The following is a 17,041-nucleotide window of genomic DNA, read 5'->3' as shown; positions in this document are numbered from 1 at the left end:
AAACCCACTTCCATCTTATTTTGTAAAAACTCATCCTCCATACTCAGTTCACAGAATGTTCCTGAGGCGGACGAACTGAAATGACATTGGACGAAATGCCCATGATTACGCTCAACACAAACCCTAACTGTCACACAAGCAAAGGAAGATTAGCCACTCTCACATTCATTGAATCACCACTTGAATAAACACACAGCATAGACATCATTCCAGAGATGATACGTTGTCGACGTCTCGCACCTTTTTTCGCATCTCACCTCTTGTGCTTTCCAGTCAATTATTATGAACGAATCAATTTCATTATAATACTGTAACTACAGACAATGTTTATTATCCATTCCGTCCAGTATTCACCCAATTTACAAATCACTACAAATTAGGCACAAGCGTGCAATTTTGTCCCATCACTGTGACTTTTCCACTAATTGGACCAAACATTGCAGGTTTCAGCAACTCCCACTCTTCATAGCATTCCCCACTAACAACAAATGAAACAGTGGTGGGAAGCAGCAGACAGGTGCAACTCAAAAGTCTCTCATCTCCCCCAAAATAAATTGCCCTACAGACAGCAGAAAACTTATTCTTGATGACACAAGAATAGTCATAAACAGTTTTGCATCCTGTGCAAATCTGTGGCGCACAAATGAAAACAATCGACTGACAAATTCTTTACTACCGTGAAGCACAGAGAGAATAGCTGAAACAACACCACAAAGCAGATACATCACTTTGATGGAAGTCTAAATCTGTTTTAAGGTCTGCGAGAACGGCTTGAACTCAATTAAATAGTCATGGTTTGCAATAGCGTTAGTTGTACTTTAATCACATAAAGCTACTTGTTGCTGTGACTTAATCCGTGGATGCGAGTGCTTGTCATATGGAATTAACTTTTTAAATGCATGTGACAGTGACTCATATTTAATATGCAGAGTCAGCCAAAATAATATATGCTCACATTAAAAAAAGGTAATTTATTCAAGTATAGTATCAACGTGTTTCTTTAAAGGTCTCATGTCACCATGATATCACCCCCCCCCCCCCCCCCCCCACAATGTTTCATGCATAATATTGGTCAAAATGACTCTGTGACATGAACGATGGGGGTAGAAGGCAGTCTTCAAGTGCCCACTTGACAGCACAGATCTGTGACATCCCTGGCCAGCTTGAAATCATCCGCCCGTGGAGTTCTGCTTGCTGTTCAGAATGCATTAAATGAGAATGTGATGAGCCACTTCGATTGGCAGCTGATCAAGTGCACAATGACAAAAAATGTCCTATTTTAAATGCACTACCCTGCGCCATTCCTTTGGTCAGGGAACGTTGATTTGGGTTAGCTGTTTTGAATTAGGAGTGTGGTCACGTGATGGATTTAACTCATAACTCCATTAACTACTTTAGGTCGCTAAACCTCTGAAAACTATGACCAAAATTTATACGCACATATTGCCCACTTCAACTTGTTAAAATTATTTTAAAAACGATCAGCACAATAGTTCTGCTTTTATGAGGTGCTTGGTACATCTATGTCTTCTGTCCCTGTCGACTTGGCAACACTTGTGACCTCACAGCATCAAAGTCCACACTCACATTGTTATATTTTAGCATTTACAATTGTGGAGAGTGAGTTTACTCAGATATTCACTCAAATGACCGTTTTTCGCATCCATTCCGACAAACACTCAAAATATGACTTGAAATATGCTAACCTGCGTTTTTAAATAAGCTCGCTGTATCTTTTTGCGTCCAGCTACGCCGTTCCACCATAATGTCACCACATTGTTTACAAACCCTAAATGTGAACTATATATACTATATGTATATATATATTTTTAATTTTAGCATCCAACATATGCTCATGTGCGAATGATTAGAATGGTGCCAATAATTTGAGCCAAGAAAAACCCTGCACAGTAATGATGAATTAAATATATATTTTCAGAAGTCTGCATTAGGGAATCTTAACCATATTGTATGCACTGATGACAAGAACAAAATTAAACAAGCTCGTCAAAACAATCAGTATCTCTTGTTGTCAATAAACCAGATTATCTTGGTTTATTTATAAACCAGAATGACAACCAACATAAAAACATCATTCCCTTACAAGATATCTTTTCTTAAGTTAATTATGAAAAAGATTTATCTGCATTTACAATAAAATACAACTTTATTCATATAGCGCATTTCGCAACAGCTGCAGCTGTCACAAAGCGCTTATATGAATTTCCCAACTGATGGGTCAATGATCTTTCTTTCCCCCAAGATGCACCCCACTGTCACTTGCAACTCAAATTAAACTAAGAAATAACAACTTTAAAATGAAAGAAGAGATAAGTTATAGAGCTCCACAAACATTTACAGTATACATAGTCCTCAGCTAGCATGGACAGCTTGTTTATCTTTCACACAAAAGGTGATACAAGATGGACAGCAGGGATCATTTCCCTTGTGAATGTGCCCTAAAGCCTGCCTCATGGTTGGCAAATACTTGCAAGTCTTTTATTACAGAGTCCTGCTTGCGCTCATCAGCATTCACTCTGGGGAGCGCCGAATGCTAAGGTGGATGCTCAGCGACTTATTGGAAAGCTAATCTCTTCCTGGGAGGCCTTTTCAGCCTGGTGGACAGCTGAGAGTGGAAAAGGCAATAAGCCATGTAGGACAGCAGCTGATGATAAAGCTGAGTGAAGAGGCAAGAGCAGCAAACGGGGGGAGGGAGACAGGATTGCCGGTCCAACAGTCATTTCAGTAACAAAGGTCCATATATTTTGCTGAGTTGAGGAATTGCGGTTACACTAGTGAGAGCGTGATTTAATTCCTACAGCCTTGCTTTTATTAGAAGGTGCTTGTAATAAGTGCAGGGCTTTTGAGATTAACGCGTCGCCTGCTGGTGAATTCAGACTATTTCACCAAGTACGCACTAACAGTACCAGTATTTGGGGAAAAAACGGAGCAAAAGCACTCAAATTCTGTGTCAGAAGCAGAAGGAATCCAACATGGCAAGTGGAACCAATACAAAGACAGAAGTGGCAGAATTAGGACTGTTATCGGGGCCATCATGTAACAACATATGCTGGCCTGGCCAGGTCAGGTCAGAATATTCACTTAAACCAATCAAGGAATTTTAATGCATCAGGCACACTGTATTCTTTACTATTTAAATCCTTACAATAAGGAGGGGGGGGGGGGGGGGTATTTTTTTGTTTGGGGTGATTGATAAGAGCAAAGTCAGCAAGTACAAATGTACTTCAGCATCCACTCCCTCAAAGTGAGAAAAAGAATTGAAGAAAGGTGACGATGAGGCTATTCTGTTATTTCATTTTTTGTGCTCTGAAATTTGGTTCTTTAGTCATTCTTGTCATGTATGAGGTACATGCGTGTCCTTATTCATGTTGGCATTTGTAACCGGTATACTCAACTTGAGTGATCCAACTACCTGGTGATGTAATCAAGTTGCAAGATATTAATAATAAGTACCTACACACAAGCAGAGTAATTGTAAAGATGGACAGCAAGCATGCCTATGAGAATAAGAGTGGGAGGAAGATGTTATAACGTGGCCCGATGTTCTTGCATGGCAGGGTCAGAAACATCATCAGCTCGTTTTATTACACTGTGGCAGTAAGGGAACACACGTATCTGACTTTTCAAAACACGCTTCCCCAAACACTCCACTGTAGCAAAACTCCAAACATGCAAACCCCAAACAGGAGACAGAATCGAAGCCGCAACCTCTGCATTGTGAGGTGAACGTGGTAACCAGTGCTCCACCGTGCCACCCGAGTGAGAAAGTTGAGGAACGTTAAATAAAATAAATAAAATAAATAAAATAAAAACATTTGAAACCAGGTGCAAAGGTAAATTGGAAAGAGAAGAATGGCATGATGGAGTACAAAAGGACAAAAGGGAAAGGTTCAGCGGTTCACTCGAACTTGGTGAACAACTGCATGAGCAAGTAGTCCAATAGTTTAAGAATAACCTTTCTCAGGGTACAATAGAAAAAATGTTGGGATTTAATTATCGATGGTCTATATTATAGACTCTATGTCCTCAAAAGATTCAGAGAATCATGAGTAATCTATGCACGTAAGTAGCAAGCCCAAAAAAAACAACTTTGACCATGACCTTTGATCCCTCACGCAGCACTGCATTAAAAAAAAAAAACAGCATCTTATGATTACAAAGGATATTTTCACCTTGGCTCAGGAACACTTCAGAAAATCATTCAGTTCACACAGGTCGTCACTATATTCGCAAATACTTTTTAATCTCTACCATGCATGCACACGTGACAATGTGGGTTTCTGTCTCCCATTGAAATTGTGTGAAGAGCCAAACACGATAACCCTGGAATCTTAAACAGCTGAAGCTACGTCTAGCAAGAATGGAGGGGGGGAAAAATCCACCCATGTAAAACATCTTCACATAATATCATCAGTTCCCCAACGCTTAATTAAGAATTGTTAAAAGGAGAAATGATAACAAAATGATAAACATGCCCTTGTCCCAGCTTTTTTAGAACGTGTTGCAGCCATCATATTACAAAATGACTGAATATTTGCAACAACAACAAAACAATAACGACTGAACATTAACATCTTTGTAATGAATTTAATTGAATCTAAATTAAAAAGGATTGGGATGGATGTGCTCTCTTTTTATTTACATTATCCAGAATGTGCCAACTCCACTGGAATTAGGATTTGTATATGGTCACACTGTTACGCAATACTCTATCTGAAAACTTCAAAGTAAAAACATCAGACATGTAAATACGTGTGTCATGTAGATATACTGAATATTAATGGGGAAAACCCACAGCCTACAGCTGATTAAATATGAAAACTCATCCAGAGGAGGTAATCAACCACTTCTTAAAAAATGCATGAACTTTACATATTGAAGAAGACACGTGGCATATCTCACCAGAACGAACCGTTGCACATTGATGTTACATTGGTTTTCCCGTGAGGGCAGTACACTAAGACAGACATTTCTGAAGTAACTGGAGCGCCAAGGGATTTCTACCAATGGACCTTGTGATAAGTCATCCTTGTCAAACTGTAGTCTGTTCTTTGCAAAGTATGACTCCATTCCGTGACAGCTATTTCAGTGCAAGGGTCGAGGTTAAAAATCAATGTATAAAATATTCACAAACCTCTCTGCAAAGAAAGTGGCTAATTTGGATTACGGAACGCAAACTTCCTAATGTTTAAGAACAAACACATTCCAAGAAATGATTACACTAATCAAACCACCAAAGTGCTTTACAATCAAAAGTGCTCAAGGGGAAGATGAGAGCTTGTTTTTTTTATTGCAGCCCCTTTTCTGCAATTTTTCGATTTGAGCAAAAACAAACACACTTTTAGCAATGCTTGCAATCATTCAGAATTACTTGAAAATGACACTCCTGCTGTGGTTGAACAATAGAAAGAAAGAAAGAAAGAAAGAAAGAAAGAAAGAAAGAAAGAAAGAAAGAAAGAAAGAAAGAAAGAAAGAAAGAAAGAAAGAAAGAAAGAAAGAAAGAAAGAAAGAAAGAAAGAAAGAAAGAAGATATGAAAAGTACGCTTTATGGGCACGTTGGTGTTGCACAGGATACCGTCCCTCGTCCAAAATTTGGGGCAGTCTAAAGAGCTGAGACACACGCAAGCCGCAACGATAGGTTCAATTAAATGAACATGACTGCTTGACGATAATGGATTGTCGGTATCAACAATGGATGGCATCGAATGCAGTCAAATAGGTTAAGATGCAGTGTAATGGCAAGGAAAAATTTGGCCGGACGTTTTATGTTTATGATCTCATTGTCGGTATTAGGGACTGTCTATAATTTACATGTCCGAGGGTGACGTATGTCTATTTTATAGACCATCCACAAATTACATATCCTACGCCTAGGTGACCTATGTCAGATGAATCAATCTCAATCAAATAAGATTTATTGTTTTAATTATCCTTAATGCAGTGGCTGCTGGACCTGATGGACAACTACTTATTACAGCTGAAAATGTTGTGTACCATTATGGAGAAATAAGGGGCATTTTAGTCACAATAGGTGGAATAAACTGACACAAATATTCACTAATATTCATTAAAAAATCAAGTGAAAGTTTTTTTCTCATTCATATGCAGTGAATGCATAAATATATACTCTATGTACATACACTGACATGTATATTTGATACTGTTTAACAAAGTTTATTTGTGTTAAGTGTCGATATTTGAAATGAGACTTTCCTATGAAGCACATCTTGATATTTGCATTAATAAGAATTAAAAAAAACTTCTTTGGTCAATTTTATTTGAGCAACTTCTGGTGATTCTTAGGTTTTTGGCGAGGTACCATTTCAGTCCCTGTTTGCAGATTTTAGTTCAAGCAAGATGTTGATATGTTTCCATCAGCATTTATGTAAGCAAGTTAAATAAAGCTCTGAAGAGGAACGCATGATTGTTCTTCTTTTTCAATCACTACTTGAGAACAAAATAAAAATTCAAGCAGTGAAGTCCTTGGAAGAAGGGAATATTGAATAACTCTGGCCCTTCTCAAGAAATATTAAGCGCTAAAACCTGGGGAAAACTAATCACAAATAATAACACTGTGAGCATAAATTAATGGTAATTTATAGTTAGATTGGGGTCAAAGGTTTTGTGCTTGAATTAGATAAAACTTGAAACTGAAAATAAATCTGTTGAACTTGAATATTGAAAAATAAATCAATGTATTCAAAACAAAAATACTTGTATGAAACATTTTTTGGGTTGAAAATAATTCTGCTTTTTTGGGGTAATATTTTGAATAAACTATTTATGTTCACTTTTTGCTTCCATTTATATTTCGAGATTTGAGGTCTTATTTTTTCAGGTGCATAATTTACATTTTCAGATTCACATTTTTCATTTTTCAGTTTCAAATCTTATTTCTCAGTATAATATATTATTATATTACATGTACATATTAAAATTATCTTACATTAATTATGACAATAATAACTACAGTTCTGGTCAAGATCCACAGCTCAGCTGTTTGATCCGTCCATAATAAACCGAACTGCCTGGGATAAAATAGAGTTCATAAATTGCAATCCAGTGTAACCTGCCTACAGGGAAAATCAATTTGAGTCACTTCGGGAGACATAAAGAAGAGGAGCAAATGTTAAATTTGCATTGGGTAACAATGCCAAAACATGCATCAAAAGTATCAAACCACTCTAGTATGAAATCACTGGTGTTACATCTTGTTAGGCCAGGATTAATGGTGCTCTGCATGGTGTTTGTGCGTGTGCGCTATAATTAGGCCAAGAAGTCAAACACATGAAATATGTAATGGGTCCATAGAGGGTTGCATACTTGTTGAGAGCGAATTCTGATGAAAATCTGCTGCACAGTCACGGAGATTACGTACAGCTTTTGATATTTTGCAAGGCAGGAAAATACTTTGTGTTTGATGACTGGGGGTCAAACTTCAGTCTGTGTTTTATTATTTACTCAATACAAAAAAGCTAGGCTGCAATAATAAATGACATAAAAATACACACACTGTGTGTACACAAGCTGAATGACTCACACTTGCAGTATATCAACTTTGAGCAAATGAAAACTACCCTGATTGAGACGTTTTATAAATTGCTTGCTGGTAGCCAGGAGCACGTTCAGCACGACTGAACACATACTTAAGTCTAACATCCATTTTATGTGATCAACAGTCATTTAAAGTTTGATTAGTCTGTGGCTAATGTGAGGGAGTGCACCTCATTACTTTAAAATCAAATGGCTCTAAAGTATTGAGGTAGAAAAGTTTAGAATCCAAATATGGCACCTAGAGGTATAAATTCCAGTAATTAAATTGACAAGAGAATAATAAAGGCCCCATGGAATACAGTTAACTATAGCCCAACCAATTTAAAGTTTTTAATGCCAACTCTGATCAAATTAACACAAACAATCAGGAGATTCATTTAAATGACTGAAATAACTTTGTTTGCTTCCTTAATCATGCAATGAAGATATGAATTACAGGCAGGTTTTAGTGTTAATTTAACTTTACAACAGAAGAAAAAAAATCTGCAAATACCTGATATTTTTGGAGAGGGTGGGTGGTGGCTCTGTTAATATTATTATTTTTGTCATTTCCTGCATTGAGTGAAATTTGAATTTAATTACCTGTGTCATTTTCTACAGTGTTAATGAAATATCAGCCCCTGTCAAAATCTGCCTATTTTTTTGTTTTCGAGTAGTAATGTATTGGCTGAATCATCAGTCTGGCCCTATTGATAACACTGCAAATAAAAATTGTCATCACCTCCAGCAAGATACACAAGCATGCAAGATGCTGATATTAGCAAGAGCGAGAGGATTTTGTTTGCACACTTTATGACAAATATTGGAGCTGGAAAACTCCAATTATTCAGTTTTTCCCAAAGTACATTGCCATAAATATTTAACCACTATAACACCAAGCTGCTCAACTGCTTGAAAAAAAGAGTCAGCTTGGCGAAGGAAATCTCAGCCCAAATTCAATAACAGAGGCTCGGAGGGACTTTGTCACAGTCTTGGCAAAGCAGGAAGGGAACTCAGCAGGCTTTGCTCCGAGCCTTGTGCACAAATTGCGAAGGTGCCAGCAGCCAACAGCTGCGGGAGTTGGAGATGCTAGCCTGCGTGGGAGCAGTAAGAAGCCAAGGAGAGGCCACGTAACAAAATGACCGCTAGATCTTTGCATGGCTGCATTCACTGTAAAGACTCCCATGACTCCCATTCTGAGCCATCGCAACAACAATCGCAGCTTTGACACCAAACAACAGCAATGTTTGGTGGAAAATAAAAGTTGGAACCCAACAGGGAGTCACGTCATAAACCCACTGGGACTGGGCACTGTGTTCTACAAACAATGCAGCTATTGGATCAATTTTTTATAATCACAATTATAATCACCTTTTTGATAGGCTCCAGCTGACCTGTGACCTTAATATGCGGGATATCAAATAAAGGGATTATTGTTTTTTTTCCTTGTTGTTCAATGCACAAAATACTGTTATTATTATTACTGATATTTTTGGTCAATATAAATGTCAATGTGAAATTTAGATACGGTTTCATCTCTAATGTGCTCAGCAGAAAAAGAAAAAAAAAAAGAAAATGGACAGACAGACAGAAAATGTTATAAACTGTATGTAAATTATTTAGTTTTTTATTGTGATTAATATTACTGCTGTCAAAGTAAGCTGTAGCAATTGACCAAAGGCATACAGATAACCACTGGTGTAATTTAAGGCCATTAAATAATCATAATTGAGCCGTTTACAGCAAATGTGAAATGGGGGTTGAATAATTTGGACTTGTAAGTTAAGCTTCACTGCGCAAGTCTTGTACAGAGCTCTTCAAAATAAAATACCCTCAAAGAGGACAAAATAAATATAGTAGTGCCAGAGCCTCCGAACCTTTTAAGAGATGACACCATCGTGAAGACCGCTTGCGGTAATTACAGTAAAAAGCAGGCATGCATGAATACACTGTAGATTGCAGTTGACTGTTCATTATTCAATGAGAAGGTCAAGCAAGAAAAAGCATGTGATGACTTTTTGTTGACTCTACTATGCCCCCTCCCTGAGGTCCATTGTTCAAGTTCCAGGGGCAATATAACCTTTGCCTTGTGGAGGCATATTGTCCTATTAAAGGCTCCCCGCTCAGAATATTGATTAATCATTTCTATATAATAGCACCTCAAGGACCAATGACCTCTGCCTAACCCTAACAGACAAGACAACACGTACAAGCTGTAAGAGCGGAGTCGAGAAAGGAACCTCTTGAGAGAACATAGTGTGCATTTTTTTTGTTCCTGTTTCTCTGTGTTTTAATAACCATTTCTGTATTGGGCTTTCATTAAAATAATCCACACATCAAAAATTAAAGTACATTTTACACACCACCGTCTTAAAATCTGATTGTCAGAGGATGGACCGGACTCATTGTGCATGTGAGCCAGGCTGAGCATTTAATCCATTGTATGGATCAATTTGAATGTAATTGAGATGCTTATTTTGTCATTAATTTTTTATCACGGCTTCCTGGTGGTCTGCAATGCTGACACTAAGATTATTGCAACCAACAGTATTGCTTATATCTATCAATTTGGCCGCTGCAATGAGTCAATTTCCCAACCCTTGTGTGTTTTATACTTCTTTTCCAGACAAGTGTGGGCTGGGACTGTCTGACATTTGCCCGAGAGTGAAAATTAAAACAGCATTATTAATCCTTTAAAGGAAGAATGAAATGCCCACTGTGAGATCGCAGTGCCCAATTGCAATTCAGTACCTATAACTGTCTATTTACATGTATAATGTAAAGGGTGAAAGAAAACTAAAGGCCCTAATAAAACATAGCTTCCCCGGGAGATGCACAAAAAGCAACACTGACATTTGTGAATCTCCCTGAAGGCACCAACACTGCCAGTGTAACAACCAACAAACTGACTGATTTTCCCTTTGAACATTGTTGACAAGAGAAGGCGCATCAAAAGCAAAAAAATCTGCGTCAACATTGTATATTGCAATTCAATCCGCTGGTTTGAAATACTACATCCTATCGTGTACTTCACAAGCCCCATTCATCAATGTCACAGGCATTTTATTGCATCTGGGAGGGTCGCCTTGAACCAATAAATTGAATTCCAGACACTTCCTGTATGAAAATGCATTGTTTATATGTATTAATTTGGAAATTATGTTTGTGCCCGAGGTAAAACCAATTTGGCCGCAAAAGAAAAAACTTTCTTATTTCAATTTCCCACCCTTGAAGTGAAAATATATATTCTCTGTCATGTTTGGCCAGTAAATCTTGACAGGAAGAAGAAGAATGCCTTCACATGTAAGCCCCATATGAGGGATGAATAAGCGAACACATTAGGTGAATACCGAAGGGAGTGCAGAGGTGTTTTTACAAACGAGTGTAATGTGATGGGAAATACTGTAGTTGGTCATAAACTGGAATGAGAGCGTTTCTTGCAGCATGAGTGACATTTTTCTTATGAAAATAAAAGAATCTCTTCATCTCCTCTACTGGCCTTTGGTGAACCTAATTCCCATCTCCTTTATATGAAGTCCTTGGTGTGTACCAGGTAGCGGCCTAATTGAGATTAAATTACCAAGTGTCATGACCCACAAATTGAATGGAAGGCCTGTGGGATGGTTCAGAAATTCAAAGAGACAACCTCCATCCGACCTCGTCATTCTAGACAGCATCAGTTATCTGGTCATTTGGGTCAAATGAGAGAATTTGGGAGCCGTGTGCTATTAAACTGGCTTGTTTTTCTACGGGCATTATTACAATACCAAGTCATTAGAACATGCTGATTTATTGACCTCAACATGGCTCTAGAAAAGATGATGTGTCTTGATCTTTTAATGCCAGTCAAAGAAAGTGTCAAAGCGCATGTCTCTAAATTGATCTGGGAGGATTAAGTGAGCAGAGATAGTGAGTGGTAGGCTTGAGTCATACGGCTACAAAGTGAAAGCCTGCAGTGCTGCAAAGTCGAGTATATTGGAAAAAATATATATAACATTTTGTTTTGTTATCATTTGCTTTTTCTTTTGCTAACAAATTGGCTAAAAGAACCTTTTATACAGAAATTTTTTGATTTTCTGTACTCAAAGTACAATTCCTTAATTTTGTCAGGTCTCTGAAGGATGACCATTATCACACCATACCTGAAATAGTTCAAAATAGTTCAAGCCAGTGTATTAAACCTCCTAAGCAAGAATGTGACCTTACAAAAACAGCACCATTGCTTCTGTATGCCTCCCCACTGTGCAATTTGACATTTTGAATGACAGCCTTCGGCAGAAAAAAAAGTTCTTTGGACAAGGTAGGTACCGTATGATTATTTCATGCTATAGAAGCAAAAATAGATGTTTAGTTATAGGGGTGCTCGATTGTGAAAAATAGATCAATTACAATTAATTTGGTGATAACTGAAATCACGATTATTCAAAGATGATTTATTTTGGGGTACAAAAAAAGAAAATGACATATTAGCTCTTTGAAACTCTATCATTATGTAAGTTCCTTTTTTACCATACAAAATGTATTAAATTAATGATTCCACAATAAAACAGTGCAAATATGTAAATTCACCTGTGGTTTCTTTGTATAAACAAACATAATACACTGGATAATAATGCATATTATTAATCTTCTTTTTACAATTGTCAATTGTCTAATCACAGAGTGTAATAATCGCATTTGTAATCGAACTCTGAATAATTGTACAGCCCTATTTAGTTAGCTTTGTAGAAACGCGACACAAGGGGCTTAATTTAAGTACACCAGGCCATCAATTCCGGTATGTCATTTAAAACAAGTGCAGCGATCCAGAATATCGCTGTTCCACACAAAATATAAAAGACTGAATACGAACAAATACAGTAGGATTTTATAGGCGTGAATGGTCTTAATTAGAATTGTGTCATTTTCTCTTGTGGTAGCTTGAGTGATAACTTATTTTACTTAGATGAAAAAAGTTACCGGTATATAAAGCAGGCATTGTGAAACTCAACCTCTGGATTATTTAGCAAAATATAGTTTTCAGCGTTTGAGAGTAACTGTAAAAAAAAATAAAAAAAAATAAAAAATAAAAAACTTAAAGAAAGAAACGGAACGTTGCTGTTGGTGTTAAGGCCATAGTGAACACTGTGTTCTCTGTTCAAATGTTTGATTTAGTGTCTTTGTGTTTAGTAGTGAGTAGGAAATAGCATTTTAAGGGTTTTACAAATTGGAATGAAAGGAAATGTTAAATGACCCTAGAGCTCGTGGTTACAGCGCCACCTGTGGCTCTGCCATTTACCAGAAAGCATGAATGAAGTATTTTCAAGTTTTTCATGGAATGTGTGCTGACAGTGGTATTTGTAATTATTTTATATACCGCCTGAGCAACTGAGCACTTTTTTATGTACCAAAATGCGCATGATGGATTTCACTAACATTGCAGCCAAATGCAACCTTGTTATTAGGCGATGAAGAGCTGGCTGGGTATTATGAAATGCACAATGCACTAATCTGGACGTTCTCCATCGCTGCAATGTTCCCCACGTACAAGCGCGAGTAGCAGAGGCTTCTTATCACTAGATGATGGCATGCGCTTCAAACGTCACGTTCACACTTATAACGAACCAGCGCAGCAATAACCGTGCGCGCACCACTGGTTCAGTAACTAATGCAAAGTCAAAATGCAACTGTTGTAAATCCATAATAATTGTCCAAATGTGAAATCTATTTTCATTAGAGGCTGCAAGAAAAAACAATAAAGCTCACTTCCTTCATCAGTTCCGATGACACCAAGCGCACCTGCAGCGTAATATGAGTGCTTAAAAACACATGCACGCACGCAAGATACGCAAGCACAGAGCAGAACAACGCGCGCGTTATTAGGAGAATTTCCGTGCACATACCGGTGATCTACGGTTTCGTTGTTCAGCTTGTCGATGAATTGCTCTCCGACATCTGTTTTGGTGTACTGGCGTTCAGTACCTCGCGCTGCACGCTCTTGAGGGCAGCCTGCAACCGGCGAGAGGACAGCAGCCGCCCAACCAGATGATCGCGAGTGGAGCGATAGTAACCAATCTCCTTCGGTCTCGGGACCGAGGGGGACGAACCTTGGTAGGCGGGTGATGCTGTGTTGTGCAGAACCGAAGCTGACTTTGAAGCAATGGAGCGAGTGGAAATGATTGACAGTTCTGGTGATGGCATCTGGACAAAAAGCGACAATATTTCAAACATCCATGTATCCCCGTTGAACCCGTTTTAGCTGGCGACGTCAACTTCACTTAACTCACAGCTAATTCCTCTCCACTTGCACAGAAGCTGTGTTTTTTGGAGACAAATCCCATCAAATGTGATTTTATAATGACTTGTGAAGAAAATATATATATATATAATTAGTATTATTATTATTATATTTTTTCACCTGAACCTCAAATTCACCCACATATGGCATGTTGACAGGTGTTAATGTCAAGTTGAAACTCTATTTCATGAAGTACAAAGTGCAAACTGCTATGGCTCACTTTTTTTTTCGCTTGTGAGAAATCAGTTGTGAGAATCAGACTGCCAAATTTTTACCTACAGTAAGTTAGCTTGTTTGCTTTTAACAAGAAACCAACCAACCAACCCTCCTCCAACCAAGTCCTTGATTTCTGCTTGTAATTTGTGCTCACTTCCTTGTTGGTTTTCCCAAACATTTGTAGAAACTATATAGAATACTTGTAATTTGCTATTTCCTAATTGGGACTCCCATAACTGCGATTGACTGCAATGTGCAAAAAATAAAAATATGCAGCAAGCAGTACTTGTGTTTTTCCACAAGCAGAGTTGCCCTGTTTGTTATGAGTGCCTCTGTGCACCTTTCCACAAGTGTTCTGCTGCCTCTAAGAGGAAAAGATGAGTGCGAGAGGATGAGCAAACGATCATGGCCCTGTGTTCCAATTCAGCTTTTATGCAGACCAGTGCTGTGTATATTATAACAAAAAGCACTGCTTCGCTGTTCTAATGCTAAGTAAAACCTACAAGCTCTCTGCCCCCTGCTCCGAAAAGATCTTATCTTTTCTGTTTTGCTCCTGTGGGCATTACGTATTTTAGTCCTCATGCCCTCTACTATGTAAATTTCGTTAATAATGGAAAAAAAATAAGATTTTTTTTTAACCCACTTCCTCAGAATCTGTTTTCTAAAACCAGATGTTTTAGCCAAGGTGTAAATACACGTAGTACCATAATTTCTTTTTTGTAAGAGGAAGCAGTAACTAAATGGGAAACGTAGTCATACGCAGTCTTTCTGTATCAGTGAAAATCAATATACCTCTCTCCAAAGAGATCCCCTCTTGCCTCTTATGCGTGTGAGTGTATATCAAACACCCCAGCGCCAGTGCTGCTCTCATTTCTCGCTGCACTTACTCATTAAAAAGTCATAAACCGTTGAGTTCATGAAGCTTTATTTCACCCAAAATGCAGACAATAAATGGAAAAAAAGGGGAATTTTTTTCAGATATATTCATTCAAGCAATCCTTTTCAGGGAAAGCTATCTATGTGAAATGTGTTATTGCAAATATAATTTCAGCAAGTCATAAGTGAATTCTGTGCAAGAGCAAATATTCATGTTATTGTGCACACCAGGTGCAGCTCATCTTTGCTAAAACTGCAGAAAGCTTAAATGAAAGCAGTTCATCTCTCCATGGACGTGTATAGTAACTGAGAGGGGTCGATGCTGTGTGATTCTGATTTTGCACTGTAATGGTTGGCATTCAATAATCGTCGCTATCATCGTCATAATAGCGGTTCCTCTTGATCTGTTCCTCTGCTGTCAGAGTTTCGTCAGGGGCCCACAGAGAAGCGTCGTGGCCGCTCCCGTCCTTTCTTCTCTCATCATCTGCCCGGTCGCCTTTTTGTTTCCGCTCTCGTCCCAAATCCAAAAGATCGTCCAGCGCTGTCAGCGGAGGCCTCTCCCCGGCCGATTCCCCAAAGATGTCAAATTCCAAGTCGGAGAGCAGAGTGGAGCCACTGGTACTGAGACCGGCAAAAACGTCCTCCAGGAAGCTGGACGTGCTAATAGTGGGCTCAGCCACTGTCTTCTTGTAAGAAAAAGTTCCCTTGGCTTTCTCTTCTGGAAAATGTGTGAAAACGTCTGGATCTGATTCTGTGGCCTCAGCACATTTGGCAGCAGCTGGCACAAAGGCGTCATCCCTTTGTGCCAATTGTAGCACTTCAGCTGGCATCCAGTTTTGTTCATCACCGCAGTCAGCTCGGAAAGCAGTTCTACTTGCGTCTGTCAAAGGGTCGGACTGAAAGCCCTTTTCCTCATCCTCTGTCAACCCTTGCAACGAGACGTGATGGTCAAGCAGCAGACTACTGTTGTTATTGTTGATGTTTAAATTGAGGGTTTCCACCTCTGGTGAGCTCACCTGTAACTCCTCCTCAACCGTACCCATATTTTTACCTGTCGCATAATCGCTGTTATTTCCTGTCACTTCCTCCATCATTTCTTTTTCTTCCTCCTCCATCACACTCTTTACAAATTCATCCAAAATCTCTTCTCTTTGCTCCCTGACTTCCGACTCCACAACTGAGTCTAGCGGAGGCAAATAGTCGCAGGAACTGTTGTTCGCTTCCTGGCTGGCACGCTCACCCGCTGCTTCCTGACAGCCAAAGGCAGGACAAATGAAAGCCTCAACTGCAGGCTCCTCTTTTGTTCTCATGTTGGAGGTTAAATAAGCGCTTCCTTGCTCTCTCTCCTCGAGTATATTTTGAGTTTCAGCAGGGGGGATGCCACCCATTTTCACTGCAGGCTTAAATGACTGAGTGACTTCTTTTTCTTGCACTGAACCCTCTGCCGGGGGCCATGACGGCTTCATCAACTTCAGCTCTTCCTCGATAGTGAAGGATCTCTTTGGGGAATCAGCCTGAGGAGGCCACACAACAGAAATCTTACTTGTGGATTTGTTTTTTCCATTCCCGGTTGAGCTTTTGTCACAATCCCGATAAATAAATTTGCTCTGTGTAGTGGAACATTTGGAATGTTTCACTTTCTTTTCCGGCAAGGATGATTTGATAACCGTCTTTTCAACTGAAACCTTTGGGTTGTTATTCCATCGTTCTTTGAGAGGTTTCTGTCCAAATCCTTCGTCATAATTTCCCTTGGCCTTAAAGAGTTGCTTGTAGTGTGGCGTGCAATACATTCGTCCATGGAGAGATGCGTAGTTGCCAAGACTGTGAAAGAAGAAGCACAAAAAGCAGGTAAACTCTTGGAGAAAAAAAAAAAAAACAATTTGTTTCACTTCACCTTAGTTTGCCTCGACAGTGGTCACAACGAAAACAGGTTTTATGGAAGTTTTGCTTGTCTGCAATCAGAGCTTCCATGGGGTACACCCTCTTCCGACACACCGTGCACAGTTCGGAATCTGGAACTTGAATCTTCTGCACAAAAAGAAGAGGCCATTTGAACTTGCATGAACATACCTTCTCAACAGCATGCAGCTTAAAGAACATTGTCCAAGTGGCAATGAC

The 17,041-nt window shown here is 38.9% G+C and overlaps 2 protein-coding genes across 3 annotated transcripts in view; both read right to left on the bottom strand.

Moving 5' to 3' along the window:
* The window catches only part of LOC125987848 (beta-1,3-galactosyltransferase 1), a 54,476-nt gene extending 40,857 nt beyond the window's left edge, over window positions 1-13,619 (bottom strand). The window contains exon 1 of the mRNA XM_049752382.2: window positions 13,437-13,619. The gene's annotated coding sequence lies outside the window, so the exon portion shown is untranslated. The remainder of the gene's footprint in view (window positions 1-13,436) is intronic.
* Window positions 13,620-16,571: 2,952 nt separating this feature from the next.
* The window catches only part of xirp2a (xin actin binding repeat containing 2a), a 42,351-nt gene continuing 41,881 nt past the window's right edge, over window positions 16,572-17,041 (bottom strand). For both annotated transcript variants that reach the window (XM_049752989.2, XM_049752990.2), the window contains 2 exons: window positions 16,818-16,951; window positions 16,572-16,744 (listed from right to left, as the gene is read on the bottom strand). In XM_049752989.2, coding sequence (XP_049608946.1) covers window positions 16,857-16,951 — 95 coding nt within the window. In that variant the 3' untranslated portion in view covers window positions 16,572-16,744; window positions 16,818-16,856. The remainder of the gene's footprint in view (window positions 16,745-16,817; window positions 16,952-17,041) is intronic.

This window comes from Syngnathus scovelli, chromosome 2 (assembly GCF_024217435.2).
Source record: "Syngnathus scovelli strain Florida chromosome 2, RoL_Ssco_1.2, whole genome shotgun sequence".
NCBI lineage: Eukaryota > Metazoa > Chordata > Actinopteri > Syngnathiformes > Syngnathidae > Syngnathus > Syngnathus scovelli.
Note: the sequence above shows the minus strand (reverse complement) of the source record. Positions and strands in the feature narration are given on the sequence as shown.